The 12,325-nt window shown below is 50.1% G+C and overlaps 2 protein-coding genes across 2 annotated transcripts in view; one reads left to right on the top strand and one right to left on the bottom strand.

Annotated features, from left to right (window-relative positions):
- Positions 1 to 6,193, top strand: part of R3HCC1 (R3H domain and coiled-coil containing 1) — an 8,857-nt gene extending 2,664 nt beyond the window's left edge. Inside the window, exons 2-6 of the mRNA XM_017732355.1 lie at positions 225 to 1,468; positions 1,711 to 1,883; positions 3,434 to 3,504; positions 4,192 to 4,287; positions 5,810 to 6,193. Coding sequence (XP_017587844.1) covers positions 225 to 1,468; positions 1,711 to 1,883; positions 3,434 to 3,504; positions 4,192 to 4,287; positions 5,810 to 5,958 — 1,733 coding nt within the window. The 3' untranslated portion in view covers positions 5,959 to 6,193. The remainder of the gene's footprint in view (positions 1 to 224; positions 1,469 to 1,710; positions 1,884 to 3,433; positions 3,505 to 4,191; positions 4,288 to 5,809) is intronic.
- LOXL2 (lysyl oxidase like 2) overlaps positions 6,170 to 12,325 on the bottom strand; it is a 59,051-nt gene continuing 52,895 nt past the window's right edge. Inside the window, exons 12-13 of the mRNA XM_017732346.1 lie at positions 9,803 to 9,942; positions 6,170 to 7,823 (exon numbers count right to left, since the gene is read on the bottom strand). Of these exons, the coding sequence (XP_017587835.1) occupies positions 7,744 to 7,823; positions 9,803 to 9,942 (220 nt within the window). The 3' untranslated portion in view covers positions 6,170 to 7,743. The remainder of the gene's footprint in view (positions 7,824 to 9,802; positions 9,943 to 12,325) is intronic.

The raw sequence follows: 12,325 nt of genomic DNA, 5'->3' as shown, positions 1-12,325 counted from the left end.
CCCCACCCCCCCCGCCCCTCGGGCAGTGGAAAGCCATTCCCTGTGTCCTGTCCCTCTCCAGCTCTCCTGGAGCCCCTTCAGGCCCTGGAGCCTTCCCTTCCCCACACTGAGCATTCCCAGCCCTCCAGCCTCTCTCCAGAGGGGCTCCAGCCCTTGGATCAAGCACAAAGTCACCGTGTCCCGTTCAAGGTCTCCATGACCAACGGCACCTCCCAGACCCTAAGAACAGCGGGATTTTCCCTCTGTCCCGACTTCTTTATGGATTCATCGCTTCTCCTCCTTTTCCTCCGGCAAACGCCGCATCCCTCGGCTTCCCCCGCTCACCTCCCACCATCCCCTCATTCCCAGGCTTCCCAACGAGACCTCGAGCGACCAAAAACCTGGGACCAACCCCCCTCGGTCCCAGCGCCCGGCGCAGCCCTGGGGCCGGGGGGGCCGGGGGCTCCGGCTGCGCCACCCCGGGGACATCCACGGGGACAACTCCCGGGCCTCCGTGGGCTCGGGCAGGATCACGAGGCCGCCCAGGAAGAAGCCGGACAAAGCCCTGTACGTGCCCAAGGGCATCCGGAAAAAGGCGAATTGGAGGGAGCGGGAGAGCCCCGGCACGGAGCCGGGCGGGGATGCGGCTCCAGAAGGTGAAAACTGCCCCAAAAATTCCAGCGGGGACACCCAGCTGGAGGGGGGCAAGGATGGAGGCAGCCCTGGGAAGCAGCAGGAGCCTGGGGAAGAGAATGTTCCAGGCAAAGGCAGCGCCGAGCGTCCTCCGTGCGATGAAAACGCGCCATCCTTAGGGAACAGCAGCGATGCCCGTGAGCAGGAAAGTCGGGATAAAGACTGTTCCCATTCCCTGCCTTCTGGAGACGACACGCGGCCGCCTGAAGCAGGAGAGCAAGATTCAAGCTGTGCCAACACTGGTGTTCCAGAAGGCAGCGAATCCCAGGGCCAAACTCGAGAGGAAAACCAACCCAGCCAGGATGCCGGAGGGGCAGAGTGTGGGAAAAGCTCCTTCCCTTTGGAAAACCGCGGTGGCAGCTGCACAGAGCCGGCTGTGGCGGAGTCTCCGCTGCTGGAACCCCGAGGTGCTGCTGCCCAGAGCCTGGAGAGCAGCAGGAAGAATGCGCGCGAGGACGAGGGCCCCGAGAACGCCGAGGGAGGCCGGAGTTTTTCCACGCTGGAAAGCCGAGAGCAGGAGAGCCCCAGCTCTGGCCAGGTGGAGCAAAAACCCCTCCAGAGCTTTGGGGAGGGCCCAGGTGAGGCTCTGGCTGCTCCTGAGCTGCTCCGTGGTGGTGGTGATCCGTCGGCTCCGGAGGGTGCTTCCCGCGGCAGGGAGGAGGAGGAGGAGGAGGACAAGGAACACTCGGATGTGGCCGAGGCGCTGTGGAGGGGCCTGGATTTGGCTGCAGGTGACAGAGAGGGGACAAGGCAGAGCGGCCTCGAGGACGACTGCACAGCGGAGCTCCTGGCAGAGGTGAGGCTTGAGGGAATTTTGGGGAAAGAAGGGAAGGAATCGGTCCCTGGCAGGAGAATCCCTGGGATTCCTGGGTGTGCAGACGGGGTTTGAGTGGCCGAGGTGAGGACTGGGCTCGGAGCTGGTCAAGCTCCGTCCCCCTGGCTCGTTGTTTGGGTTTTTAGTCCTTGTTTTGGAGGGGATGGAACCCTCTCACCCTCTCCGTTGGTTTGGTTTTAATTCTTGTGTCGGGATCTTCCCAGATCGTTGGGAATCTGACGGTGAAGGACGTCAGCATCCAGAGGATCAGCGTGGATTATTCCGGCTACGGCGACGCCCAGGTCAGCGAGGGCGATTTCGGCCACGTGACCGAGATCTATGACTTCCCCTCATCCCTGAAAACCGAGGATCTCATGGAAATATTCTCAGATTTCCAGTGAGTAACTCCCCAGGGGAGCAAAACTGGGGATTTTAGTTCCACCTTCCCCTCTCTGTGTGCCTCAAAGGAGCTTTTCCTGCAGTTTAGGCCTGGTTTAAAGCCCAGCTTTACTCCAGGGCTCTGGCACCCGCAGTTATCCACAGCCTGGCTTTATCCAGGTGTTTTTTAGGAGCTTTTTTGGTCAGTTCCTGAGTGGAATGAGGTGATTCCATCAGCGTTTCCAAGGAAAAGGGCTCAGTGCTGCTGCTGGGGATGAGATTTACCTGGGAAATCCAGGGAATGAGGTTGGATAAAGGCAGGAGCAGAACAAAGCTCAGCTCGGAGTTCCTCTCCCGTTTTCCTCCCCACATCCTCCTCCTCTCTTGGGAGAATTCCTGGGTTAGATGGGAACATTCCCTCTGCAGATCCCTTGGGTTAAACCCCATGAATTCTAAATTACATTTCAATTAGGATTTCCAACTGTGTTTCAAATCATTCTTTTCTTCCTGCTTTGTGTGTGTGATTCCTGAAATTTAGTTTTGCGCTCTCTGGGAGCGAAGCAGAGCTGGAAAAGGAACATTCCCTCTACAGATGCCATCAATTAAACCCCACGAATTCTACTTTAAAAATACATTTAAATGACGATTTAAAACTCATATACTTAAATAAATACTAATATAATATAAATACTACTAATAAATACTAATATAATATAAAGATGCCAGAAATTAAACCCCATGAATTCTACTTTAAAAATACAGTTAAATGACGATTTAAAACTAATATACTTAAATAAATACTACTAATAATATTAAATAAATACTAATATACTTAAATATATTTATATATAGTATATATAAAATAACTTAAATAATAAAACTTAAATCATTCTTCAGTGAGGGCAGAGCTGGGCCCAGCTCTGAGTTCCTCTCGCTCCTGTCAAAGGCACCATTCCCTGTTTTCCTCTCTCCATCCCTTGGGATAATTCCTGGATTAGATGTGAACATTCCCTCGACAGATCCCTTCAATGAAACCCCACAAATTCTATTTTAAAATGCCATTGAAATCAGGATTTAAAATCATATTTTAACCATCCCTGCCTGCTGTGTGTGTTCCTCAGATTGGTTTTTCCACGCTCTGGGAGTGAAGCAGAGCTGGAGAAGGGTGGATCCAGTGGAGCAGGGATTGGATTCCTGCTCCCAAATTCCCATTTCCCACCGACTCTTGATGGGATTTTCACCCTGAAACCCTTCATAAACCCTTGGATTTTACTGTTGTGCCTGAGCTTGGGGGCTGTTTGGGAAGCACTTCAAAAATGACAATATCCCTGAAACTGAGGTTGGCTTTGAGGGGAAAAGGAGAATTTTGGGGGAATTTTCTACCGTGCCCTTGAAAAGGGCACTTTTAATGTCCTTTGTTCCTTCTTTTCCTGCTCTTTGCCCCCATTTAAAATGGGAATAATGCTTTGGAAAGCACCCAAAACCCTAAAAATCCCTCCTGGGGCTGCTGGGTTTTATTGGGGCTTCCTTTTTGTGGATGTTCACGAAAATTATTCTCCTTCTTTGCAGCGAGAGCGGCTTCAAAATCCAGTGGGTGGACGATACCCACGCCCTGGGAATCTTTTCCAGCCTCTCCACAGGTATTTGGGGCTGGGATTGAGGGATCCCAAAGCTCCCAGCCCCTTCCCAGTGCCCTGAACTGGTTTGCAGTGGGATTTTTGCTGGGCTTGAGCCGCAGCCAGAGGCACTCAGGGCTCATCCCATCTTTTTTTATCCTGGTCCTTTCCAGCCTGGAAGGTTTTTGGGAAGCTGGAATTCCTGGGGTGGGGTGTGGGAACTGGGTTGGAATTGCCTTGGATGCAGATTTGTGCACTCTTAGGAATTAAAGATGATGATAATAATAATAATCATCATCATCATCTATTTTTTCACTTTTATCCTATTTTTTTTCTGGAAAAAATTCCTAAAAACATCCAGTCACCTCCCAGGGACTTTGGGAGTGGGATGGCACCAAAACTCTGGGCAAACTGGTTTTTTTTTTGGGGATAAACACCCCAAGTTCAGGTCAGAGCCAGCCCTGGAGGAGTTTCCATCCTCCTGTATCCCAGCAGGTTTTGCTCTTTTTTTGGTGGGGGGGGGGGGTGGATTTTCTCTAAAAAGTGACAAAATTCCTTTAAAAGAACATTTTTTGGGATTTTTTGGGATTCTTCCCGAGGTGCCCAGCACGACTCCAGCTGGTTTAGTCCAAGTCCTGAGCAAATGCCCGAATTACTGAGTGGAATTCTGAGCTTTTTGGGGTTAATTCCAGCAATTTCTGTTCCTTGCAGCGTCGCAGGCCCTGGGCCGCCGCTATCCCTGCCTGAAGATCCGGCCCCTGATCCATGCAACGAAACAATCCAAGATCAAGGCACTCCAGAGACCAAGTAAGACAAGATTCCCCAAAAATTCATCCCACATTCCTTTGATTTCCCACTCCTGAGTTGGTCCAGGTGACAAAACCAGGAGGAAATCCCTATTCGGGACCAATTATTTCCCTGCTGGATTGGTTTTTTGTGGATTTATCGGCACTGAGCTGTGGTGTGGAGCCTGGAATTCTGCTGAAATTCAGATTTAGGGTTTTTTTGGTGTAATTTGCTGCTCTTTTGGGGCTGTGGAAGGGAAGGGTTGTGCTGGAATTGGGATTTTTTGGAAGCACGGCCCCAGCCATAAAATCTCCCAGGAATTTTCTCTTCCCTCTCCCCCTGCACCATCCCAATGAGACAAACCCAGTCCTTGTGGTTGGCGTAATTTTATTCAGGAAGGAGAAATGGTGAAGCTGAGCCATGAACATCGTTTGATTGATTGCCATCAGCTGACTGATTGATTGATTGATTGATTGGTTTCATTGCCTTTTCAATCAGATTGATCAGGAAAGCAAAGCCATGAACCTCAGCAGCAGCAGAGACTCTGAACCAACAATTCCTGGGATTTTCCAGCTCACTGCAGTGGGAATAAATTCCAATTTCAATGCTTTAAAGGGACACTGTCACAGTGACAAATTCCTGAGTTTTCAGCACTGCTGGATTGAAGGGAAACAGCCAAAAATTGGATTTATTTGCATCTCCCCTTCATCTGTTTTTTCATTTATTCAATCTTGTGAATCAGGTTAAATTCAAATTAATCATTAAATACAATAATTCAACAGAAATTCTCCTGGTATCTGCTTTAAATGGATCTTTTCCCAAACACAAATCTGGATTTTAATTAGCTGGCAGTGTCTCTTTAATGATTTATTTTTTAATAACTTTATCAATGAAACTCCTGGAAAAACAAGCAAAGCCCCCTCCCCCCCCCTTGCTGTGTGGATAAAAACTCTCTGCAAATTCATAAAGGATGAACGAATGAATTCCCAAATCCAAATTCTTGTGGACTTGGTAACATTTTGGTGGATTTCTTCCTTGCAGATGGAATTGCAGCAATCCAAGAGATGGAGGGCACTGACCAAAGGGCTTCCCAAATATTTAGATATTATTTAAAATGCAGATTTTTTTATTTTTTCCCCCCTTTTCCTTGCTGTTTTCCAAGGATTTAGGCACTGGTTTTGAGAAGTTTTAAGTTGGGATCAAGCTTTATGGAGCACGGATCAATTGCCCGGGTTTTTCACGGGGATGGGATGTTGGGAATTTTGCCAGGAATGGTTCCTGGAAGAGAATGGGAAACAGTTCTCCACCCCAGCAGAGGAGACCTGGAGCTTTACAGCGACCAAACCCCTCTGGAAATTCCACCAGAAAACGTGGAATTGCATCTTCCTAGGAACAACCAACCCCGATTTATTCACAGGGATCGAAGGATTTGATGCAGATCAAACAACCAAACAGCAGAATAGAGGGCAGATTTTTGGGATTTAGCCACCAATTGCTCCCTACCCAATCCCCAGCTGGATCAATTTTTCCCATTTTTCCCTAGAACTCCTTCACCTGGGCAAAGAGAGGCCGCAGACGGACACAGCAGTGGCCAGGAGGCTCGTATCCCACGCGCTGGGCTGGAAGCACAGGCAGCAGGAGGCCACGGGGATGGAAGTTTTCCAGCCAGAATCCTTGGATCAGGAGCAATAACGCGGCTCAGCTCCCAGGAAAGGAGTGAAACACACGCAGAGCAGTCAGTGCCACGGGGGTGATCCTTGATGGAATCAGCACCAGCTTGGAAAAGTTGGGAATGGGGGAAGTTTCTTGTTCAAGGAGGTTTTTTTTCCGGAGCCTTGGGAGGTGCTGGAATTCTTTGTTGGGTGTTTGAAAGCATCTGGGGCAGCAGATTGTTGTCTTTATTCCTTATTCCTGCTCTGTTTTGCCAGAAAAAAAAAATAGGAATTAAGAGGAGGGGAATTGGAGTTTTTTGGCCAAAATTCAAGTCTTAAGCAAGGGCAGGAGTTAAAAAATCTGTTCCATGTTTGTTGTAATGTTGCTGTTCAGAGATCCCAGGAAACTGACAGGCAGGGAATGCAAGTTTTAGGGATTTTTCTCCTTATTTATGGAGTTTAAAGAGCCTGACCTTGCCCTGGTGGTGGGGAAAGTTGGGGATCTGCTCGGTAGGGAAGGAAAACCAGACTTTGCCTGTTTAAGATGAGCTTCCACCCCCATCCCAGGCTCTGCTCGTGCTCCAGTCTGGAATTCTGAGGGAAAACTGGAGTTTCCCAGTTGCCAGGAGGTTAAAGCCCTTTTCCAGCTGCCCTCTGGGCCACTGGAGAAATGACAAATATTCCAAATATTTCTGCATTTTTAAGCCTCACACCATCCCTGTGAGGTGGGGTTTTGGGGAAGTTTGCAGCCAGTTTTAATCCCCTGCGGAATCAGCTGGAAATCCAGGACGTGGAAAAAGAGGGGAAACCCCCAAACTTCCAGGAATTGTGAGAAGAAATACCCCAAAGGCTTCTAAAGTGATTTTTTTTTTTTTTTTCCCCAGGGAAAAGGTTTTTATGGGATGAGCTGTGGCTGCTGCTCTGTGGCAAAAAAAAAAAAGCATCCTCAAACAAACAGAGGAGCGTAGGGAGCACCACTGGGAATTCCCACAGGAGCAGATCCCTGGGGATGAGAGCCAGGAATTCCCTCTGCAAGGTGCACGAGGCTACAACACCCTGCCTGATTCATCCTTTAGGAAAAGATGGAATATCCAGCTGGGAGGTGATTTTTGGATGGGCACAGCATCTGTTGGGTGGATGATCCCTGCGGGATGGGAATTCCCAGCCCTGAGGCCTCATCCCCGGGAATCTGCCGAGTTCTGGGTGCTGAGGGGTGGCTTCAGGGAGCTCTGATTCCGTGGGAAATTCCATGTTCTGCCTTTGCTCCCCTCCGGAGCTGTTGGATCCAAGCGTTTCACTTATTAAATTCAGCTTTACGCTGTTCTGCTCACAAAAAACTGCTCCTTTTTTCCTTCTTTTTGTTCCCTTTCCTTGTATTTCCTTGCTGAACTGGAGTCGGTGCTGAGGAGGAGCCGAGTGCAGGAAGCGGCAGCACAAACGGAGGCGGTGAGAGTGGAAAAGAGCTGGAAATTCCCAAATAATTCCTTGGAAATGAAGGGAAAAGGCACTTTTAGGTGGCTGGCACCCAACCCGAGGCGAGGGGTGCTCGCCTGTGAGGAAAGGTGGTGCTGCAAAGTGCGGGAGAAATCCTTGGAATGGTAAAGAGCCGGAGCCGAGGGGAGCTGGAAGCTCCCGCCAGGAGCGGGGCTGGAATTGCAGGAGGCACCGAGGGGTGGCCTGAGCACCTAAACCGGGGAGGGAGAGGCTTCTTCAGGGAAGGATTCCCCTGAAGTTCAGAGTTTGATTGAGGCTCGATTTCCTGGGGGTGCAGTGGTTCGGGAAGGGCCGGAGCAGGAGTCCTGGCTTCCTTAAATTAGTGGGAATTCTACCGGGCGGACACGTTGTTATTTGTGAGTCCCCTGAAGTGGTCGAACTTCTGCTCCGTCTCCTCGCTGAAGGAGCCACCTGGAGAGGCCACAGGAGAGCACGGGGTGAGCAGGAGCAGGGAAAAATACTCGGGAACACCGGGAGAGCCCAGGGAAAACACCTGGGAACACTGGGAGAGCCCAGGGAAAACACCTGGGAACACTGGGAGAGCCCAGGGAAAACACTCAGGAACACAGGGTGAGCAGGAAGAGGGAAAAACGCTCGGGAACGCCGGGAGAGCCCAGGGAAAACACTTGGGAATACCAGGAGAGCACAGGGTGAGAGCAGGAGAAGAGAAAAGCATTTGGGAACACCGGGAGAGCCCAGGGAAAACATTCGGGAACAGTGGGAGAGCCCAGGAAAAACACCTGGGAACACCAGGAGAGCACAGGGAAAACACTTGGGAACACTGGGAGAGCACAGGGTGAGAGCAAGAGAAGGGAAAAGCATTTGGGAACACAGGGAGAGCACAGGGAAAACACTTGGGAACACCAGGAGAGCACAGGGTGAGCAGGAAGAGGGAAAACCACTTGGGAACACAGGGAGAGCCAAGGAAAACACTTGGGAACACCCACCGGGAGAGCCCAGGGAAAACAATTGGGAACACCAGGAGAGCAGGAGAAGGGAAAAGCATTTGGGAACACAGGGAGAGCACAGGGTGAGCAGGAAGGGGGAAAAACACTTGGGAACACTGGGAGAGCACAGGGAAAACACTTTGGAATACCAGGAGAGCACAGGGTGAGAGCAGGAGAAGGGAAAAGCATTTGGGAACACAGGGAGAGCCCAGGGAAAACACTCAGGAATACCAGGAGAGCACAGGGTGAGCAGGAAGAGGGAAAACCACTTGGGAATACCAGGAGAGCCCAGGGAAAACACCTGGGAACACTGGGAGAGTCCAGGGAAAACACCTGGGAACACCAGGAGAGGCCAGGAAAAATGCTTGGGAACACTGGGAGAGTCCAGGGAAAACACCTGGGAACACCGGGACTGGGTGGAACCAGCGCCCTCGAAATGAAGGCCTCAAAGGTTTGGGGTTAATTAAATTAAGCTTTAATTAAATCTTAGCCTAAGTGGCACGACCAGGAGTCCCCAGGAGAGCTGGATTAGTCTTTTGTGGATTTGCAAGACTCAAGTACCCAAATGTCACTGGTTTGGTGCTGAAAAATGAAGTGAGGCCTAACAAGGCCTGTGGGGGTGCGAGGGCTCGGCGTGCTCTGAACCAGCACCAAACCCTAATTTCTCTCTAATTAGGACACAATGAGAGCTAAAACCTTGATTTTGAACTGGAAATATTTCCAAGCTCAGCTGCAGAGCCCATCCCAATGGGCTTCACTTCTCTCAGCTAAGTCACATCTGAAATGTGACACACAAGATGAGAACTTTCTGCTAAAATCCCAACAAAATAATGAGAAAAATCAGTGGTTACGTGGATTTTGTTGTTGTTGTTTTTCCAGGAAAAAACAAAAATCAGTGGTTACGTGGATTTTGTTGTTGTTTTTCCAGGAAAAAATGTTCCTTGAAGGAGGGAATTTTCCAAGCTGGTTGTGTTTGGAGCTGGGCAGGGAGTTGTGTTAATTCACTGTCTGTGGTAAAAGCAGTCCTTAAAAGTCCCCAAGTTAATTCCATTTTAAAGGGTTTTGACAATGGACTAAGCCAAATTTAAATTAAATTGGCTTCGATATTTCCATGACCTAAAGAAGACGCCAAATGGTAATATTCTACATTTTTCCAAGAAAACTGCGTTTTCCCTGACATTCCAGGGGCATTTTAATTCCTGCCAGGCACAGAGGGCTCTTTCCCACTGCTTCGTTTTCCAAGAGCAGCTTTGTGATCTGAAGAGTTCCCAGCTTGGCAAAATAATTTAATTTTGGGAAGGAGGAGTTTCCCGAGGCGCTTATTCCGGCACTGGGATTGCACCAGAGCTTTTCATGAGGGGAAAACATGCAATTCCTTGTCTGAGAGGAACCCTTGGAGCATCCCTGTCCCTCTTGGAGGACTCCCATGGCAGCAGCCCTCACCTATGTGGCAGTTGTACATCCAGATGCGCTGCCCGTCGTAGCGGCTCCGGCATTTCATGATGTTGTTGGAATAATCCGACTCTGCCACCTCGTAGTTGGGGTTGATCACGACCTGGGAGGGATGGAAGGACAGGGAATGGGGTTATGGAAAGGGGGATTTGGCAGGATACACAATCAGTTGTTTTTTACAGCAGGGTTTGGGGTTTTTTTAGCAGAAAATAAAAATACAAATTGTTTTGCAAAGAGAGAGCAATGACTTGGATAAAGGCAGATCAGGGAATAAAGGCTCAGTCAGGGAATCCTGGAATGGTTTGGGTTGGAAGGGACCTCAAAGCCCATCAGTGCCACCCCTGCCATGTCCAGGGACACCTCCCACTGTCCCAGGGGGCTCCAGCCTGGCCTTGGACACTTCCAGGGATCCAGGGGCAGCCACAGCTGCTCTGGGAATTCCATCCCAGCCCCTCCCCACCCTCACGGGGAGGAATTCCTTCCCAATATCCCATCCATCTCTGCCCCCTGGCAGAGGGAAGCCATTCCCTGTGTCCTGCCAACTTTGAGAGTCACCACATCCCCCAAACACAAACCACTGCACACAGCAGCAGCTGAAAATTCCATCTTCTCTGCACCTATTCCTGGATGTCGTTTTGTCTGGATTAACTGCTTCCCAAGATTCCCAGCCTCCTTCCCTTTCTTCCTTAGGCCTCCACCAACCTCAGCGCAGGTCCATGAAACGCGGAGCTCTGCGTTTCATCTGAGTGCAAATTATCACCTCCCGCGGCTGCTCTTCCTGTCCAAACCATCGAAATCAGGCACTATCCACGGAACTTGCAACATTCCCTCAGATTATCTCCGATCTTCCTGCAAAAAGGATCCCATGCATGGCTCCAGCACGAGCCCAGCCAAGGCTGAACTGCTCCCTCAGAAACCTCATTTTACAGAATTGTCGGATCACGCTCATTTCTGTACGAAAGCTGCTCGGGGATGTAGCCCTGGCTCTTCCCAGATTGTTCTTTCCCACTAAGGATTTCACCTTTGCATAACACCGGTGCCCTTTGCAGATCAAGCCTGAACCAGAGGCTGCTGCTGCATTTCGAACAGACAAGCCCCAGGTATTCCTCGAGCAGGAATTCCCAAGGACACGATGAGGAATTCCTTGGCCCTGCCCGCACGCCGCGGAATCATCTCTGCGAGCCCAGCTTTGCTTTAACAATGAAACAAATTTAAAAGCTTTACGTGGCTGTATCTAAGGTAAAAATTCCAGCTGGGGATAAGAGAATATAAAATTAATGAAAGAGAAGGCTTTAATCAGCTGGAGCACCGCTCGCTTCCCTGTGATCCTGCCCGGCTCCATTGTTCTGCAGGGATCATAATCGCACACACTAACGAGAAAATTAATCCTTGCTGCAAATTAGTGCCTAAGATCAGGCTGCTTACACAACAGCAGCCTGATTAAAACCCCCTTCTCCATTAGCTTTATGTGCCTGTGCTTCCAGGAGGTTGGGAGGCAGAACTGAGGAATACAGAAAGCCAAGGAGAAGTGTGAAATTTGGGATATAAAGCACAGGGAAGGCAGAAGGAGAAAAGGAATAAAGGTGGAATTAAGGGGGTAAGAAGTTAAGGATTTTCCACTCCACATTCTGCCCATCCTTGGTGATTATTAGCAAAGAAACACCACTAAATGAGCCACTTAATACCTGACCTACCTCTGCTGGAAAAATCCCTCTGATCCCAGATGTTGGCACTGGGCTGGGAATAAATACAGCTATGCCTTCTGTTGGCGCCATTTTAAGCACACTCTGGTTCTCCCCCACTTCAGAAAGAAGATGAAAAAAATGAACTAAGACTCCAAAGGTGACAAAAACAGGGCTGGCAAGGACATGCAGACCTTGCAGCGTGTGAGGTCCGTGGAATCATCCATCCATCCATCCATCCATCCATCCATCCATCCATCCATCCATCCCATCCATCCATCCATCCACCCGTCCACCCCATCCCATTCATCCAATTCATCCATCCATCCATCCATCCCATCCCTCCATTCCATCCCATCCCATCCATCCGTCCGTCCATCCATCCTCTCCACCCGTCCACCCCATCCCATTCATCCAATTCATCCATCCATCCATCCCTCCATCCATCCATCCCTCCCATCCCATCCATCCCTCCATCCCTCCATCCATCCATCCCTCCCATCCATCCCTCCCATCCATCCATCCATCCACCCATCCACCCCATCCCATTCATCCAATTCATCTCTCCATCCATCCATCCATCCCATCCCATCCATCCATCCCTCCATTCCCATCCACCCCATCCCATTCATCCAATTCATCTCTCCATCGATCCATTCCATCCCATCCCATTCCATCCATCCTCTGTCCGTCTATCCATCCCATCCCATTCCATTCCATCCATCCTTCCATCTGTCTGTCCCACTGATCTATTCCCTCCATCCATCCCTCCCTCCCATCCCATCCATCCATCCCTCCCATCCCATCCATCCATCCCTCCCATCCCATCCCA

This window comes from Corvus brachyrhynchos, unplaced genomic scaffold, assembly GCF_000691975.1.
Source record: "Corvus brachyrhynchos isolate BGI_N302 unplaced genomic scaffold, ASM69197v1 scaffold150, whole genome shotgun sequence".
Taxonomy (NCBI): Eukaryota; Metazoa; Chordata; class Aves; order Passeriformes; family Corvidae; genus Corvus; species Corvus brachyrhynchos.
The sequence above is the reverse complement of the archived record's forward strand: the minus strand, read 5'-3'. Positions and strand labels throughout refer to the sequence as shown.